This window comes from Limulus polyphemus, unplaced genomic scaffold (genome assembly GCF_000517525.1).
Source record: "Limulus polyphemus unplaced genomic scaffold, Limulus_polyphemus-2.1.2 Scaffold619, whole genome shotgun sequence".
Classification (NCBI taxonomy): domain Eukaryota; kingdom Metazoa; phylum Arthropoda; class Merostomata; order Xiphosura; family Limulidae; genus Limulus; species Limulus polyphemus.
Window position 1 is genome coordinate 135,197 of NW_013666229.1, and position 4,270 is coordinate 139,466.

Consider the following 4,270-nt stretch of genomic DNA (forward strand, 5'->3'; position numbering starts at 1 on the left):
TAGTTTTTAATTAACAAAGGACTTGTATCGCTGAAGTTCTTCGGAAATAATTTATACCGGAAATTAAGGAAATTATCAAACGAGTAGATACGTAACATTATCTAATAATGTAATATTTTAGTAGTGGCAAATCCATTTATATTAAAACTAACTGAGGAGTGGAATTACATAGAACCAGCTGTTGATCTATTGTTAAAATTCCATGCAACACATGTTGACATTTTTACATTAGGCTATAACTTGAAAACTTTACAGACTACACTACGTTTTAGCAACTGAAAGTATACGATAAGGGACCAACAAGATGGCCACTTTATAACTTCCGATGACTTCACGTGAAAGAGTCAGTGCTGAATCCAGTTCAGTATAGAGATCAGTGGACTTATCTTACAGTTGGTAAAACCTATCAGCAGTCGCTATTTAAGTTCTCTAAGGTGTTTTTCTCTTAATTATCATTGATTATTCATAAATCCTTCCTTCAACAGACACATCTGTATAGCCTAGTTAATGTCTAGAGATTTATAAATAGCATTCTCGAGTAGGTTAGGGTTATTTCTTTATTGGAAGAAAAAAATAAATATCTGGCAAAAAATATAATTGACAGAATTGACGTCTATCGGCCACACAAAGGATTTTCATCAGAAAGTATACTTAGTGACACAATATGTTTTAAAGCCTATGATAAGAAATTATTAATTTATATAGCAACATCGTTTCTACACAGGAAGTGAGAATGGTACCGGTTACCCCAGTATATTTAATAATGATGTTTTGTTTCCAATAAACAATATACAATGTGGCTTCTGGTATTTAGCTGTTAAACGCCGGGGGGTAAGAACTATTGCAAATACACGTATTTGTGAAAGCAATAAGTAAAACTATATGTTGATTTGAATATCCTCTAAATTCACTAAGTACGTATCACTAATAATAAAAGTACTCGCTTTTCTCTCTGTACCCTCCCTTTTTTTTTAATTTGCATAACGCCACTTTTTTATGTTTCTCATTTCTTATTTGTAATATTGCAATGTACACAGATTTTTACACGGGTTTATTTTAACGGAAATTAATTATTTCCGATAGGCTTAAATGCGATCCTCTGTGTATGAAACACGTAACTAAATTATATTTTACATTTTTTTTATCTTTCGCCCATGAGAAAATACAAAATGTTATAATGCAATCTTTTAAAAGTGTTCTTGTTCAAACAACCAGTGGAGATCGCCTTGTAAGATTGACTTCATTCAACGATATCTAGACATTAGTTACTATCAGACGACAAGGTTCTCATTCATTTGTAATATTACAATGTATACAGGCTTTCCATAAATTTATTTCAATGACACCAATTGGCTCACACAAATAAAAGACAACAAACCACAATACTCGTGGTGGGCAGAGCACAGATAGCCCATTTTGTAGCTTTGTGCTTAACTTTAAAGAAACAAACAAACTGCAATACCCGTGGTGGGCAGAGCACAGATAGCCCATTGTGTAGCTTAACTTTAAAGAAAGAAAGAAACTGCAGTACCCGTTGTGGGCAGAGCACAGATAAGCCCATTGTGTAGCTTTGTGCTTAACTTTAAATAAAGAAAGAAACTGCAATATGCAAACAATTCGTTTCGTATCTAAAAACTGATACAAAACAAGGCACAAACCGTAGCGTAAGTTTTTTTTAACCTAACATATATGGTTCAGAACAAGTACACTTTTAACCTCGTTAGATTCCTTTAAACTGGAAAACCTGAAATACATGCACGAAACAGGTATAAAACGTGTGATCCCTAATCAACGTGTATTGTTTAAAGATGTGTCATTCGTGGTTGACAATAAGGACTTCTTTCGGTTACAGAGTTTTACCAGTTTTCTGGTAATTATACATAAAAACATTAGGTTACGTATACGATAAAGTAACATCACGTTAATTGTATCATTCGTCTTTAAACAGAAATGTGTCAATGACTGTGTCTACTGCATATATGGTACAGCATGAATCCATGTATTGCAGATTTAGATATAGATTTACCTCGTCTCATTTGTTGTCATTCGATAGCTGATAGAAACAGGTCGATTTGTAGAAGTGCCTAAGAAACTTATGATGCAGATGCCAGCTGTACATTTGTAAATAAAAAAATGAATACTGCAAATAGTTGCTAATGGCGACTAACTTATAGACTATCTTATTCAATGGTCTATGAATGTCTTGGATGTTTTTTAACTTCTTTTTTTTAGTTTATGTCCTAATTTAACTTAAGAAAAACTGATTATTGATAGCTGTAACACGATGCTCTGACCAAATATGGAGATGACCAAAGTAAAAATGTGTCCCCCGGTGGAACAGCAATATGTTTACGGACATAAAACAGTAAAATCCAGGATTCGATTCCCCGCGGTGGACTCAGCAGATAACCAAACGTGGCTTTGACCTTAACGAAACAAAGAAGTAAGAATGTTAATGACTTTACATTATGGCAACGCTACGGTATTTGGACGTCTTTGAGTTTGACACGTACATTAAACTCTTCATAATGTGCACAGTGTTGTTGTATTTTATGTTATTTTGACAGACTGTCAAATGGAGGCTGCCCTAGTAAAAACGGATTGATTGCTATATAGTATTATTATGCTACCTAAATTTTTCTTTACGCTATAGGGATATTCTTATGGGTATTAGTCATGTGACAACAACAAACAATGTAAGGTCGCAATGGAACGGATGTATTAGAACTACAATTTGTGAGGACCCATGGCCATCCAATGAGAGACTTTCAACAAGTCGTACCCCAGCTGTGGTAGGCCAAATGTGGTGTTTTGTAACACCAGGCAACAGTACGCAACATAATCAAGAAGGATTTCCTTTCTAGAAAAGAGACACGTGTGCATATTCCATTCAAAGGGAAACAGAGCAAGTATGAATTTCTGTGTGATCAGACTGTTGAGACAGGCGCTGGAAAACCGTCGTCCTCATACAGTAGATAGATTGTGTAACACACAGGGAGGTTTGATAAGCTTTGGTCATGACATCCATTATGTAATAGAAACTGCGCTACAAGGCTGTTATGAAAATTCGCTGTCGTCAGATAAAAGCATGAACGGACGTAGCAACATGTACTGTAGCATTGTTATGCGGCTACAAAATCGTTTCAATATAATATACGCAGTCTTTGTATAACTTAACAATGTAGCCAAAGATCAAAAGTCAAAATTCTGTATTCATTACAGTGTTTGATTTATATAAATATAAACAACAAAGCATGTAGACTAGATATCAGAATTACTAAGACGTGTACAGTGTTAATGAATAGAATGAATTATGTGATATGTTTTTAAACAGTATTCTATGTGATAAAATAATAAAATAAATTGCTTGTACTAGAACTGGTTTGTTTAACTAAACCTTGAAATCACCTGCTCTTTTGTAGGATAGGCCCAAATCAGAACCTTATCCCAGCGAAGGACGTGACGACAGTTTACCAGCGAAAAGTAACACAGATAAAATCAATGGTAAGATGTTTTAACACGTTAAACAAATAAACTTAATGATAATATTTATAAAATGCTATAATTTGAGCAAGAGCCTACAGATTACTAGCAACAAATAATACAGGTAAAAACTAATGGTAATATTTCTAAAATTTTACAATTTGGGTAAGTGATTACAATTGTTGTTAAGCACAAAGCTACACAAAGGGCTATCTGTGCTCTGCCCAACACGGGTATTGAAACCCGGTTTCTAGTAGTATAAGTCCGCAGACATACCGCTGTGCCACTGGGGGGGGCAAAAATGATTATAACTAATACAAGTAAAATTTATGGTAATATTTATAAAATTGTACATGTGACTACTGCTTACCTGTAACAAATAATACAAATAAAACTAATGCTAACATTTCTATAATGTTGAAATTTGGGCATCAATGAATGCATTACATGTTAAAATCGAGAATTCTGAAACCTGTGTTTAATTCGTTTTGAACATTGTTTATAGTGTAAGAAATAAGAGCTAACACAGGTTTTGTTTAATTCATTTTGAACATTGTTTATAGTGTAAGAAATAAGAGCTAACACAGGTTTTGTTTAATTAATTTTGAACATTGTTTATAGTGTAAGAAATAAGAACTAACACAGGTTTTGTTTAATTCATTTTGAACATTTTTATAGTGTAAGAAATTAGAGCTAACACAGGTTTTGTTTAATTCATTTTGAACATTGTTTATAGTGTAAGAAATAAGAACTAACACAGGTTTTGCACTAGTTGTTACTGTATGAT

The 4,270-nt window shown here is 33.5% G+C and overlaps 1 protein-coding gene across 1 annotated transcript in view; it reads left to right on the forward strand.

Moving 5' to 3' along the window:
- The window catches only part of LOC111085788, a 42,496-nt gene that overhangs the window by 28,937 nt on the left and 9,289 nt on the right, over nucleotides 1-4,270 (forward strand). The window contains exon 6 of the mRNA XM_022386005.1: nucleotides 3,423-3,504. Coding sequence (XP_022241713.1) covers nucleotides 3,423-3,427 — 5 coding nt within the window. The 3' untranslated portion in view covers nucleotides 3,428-3,504. The remainder of the gene's footprint in view (nucleotides 1-3,422; nucleotides 3,505-4,270) is intronic.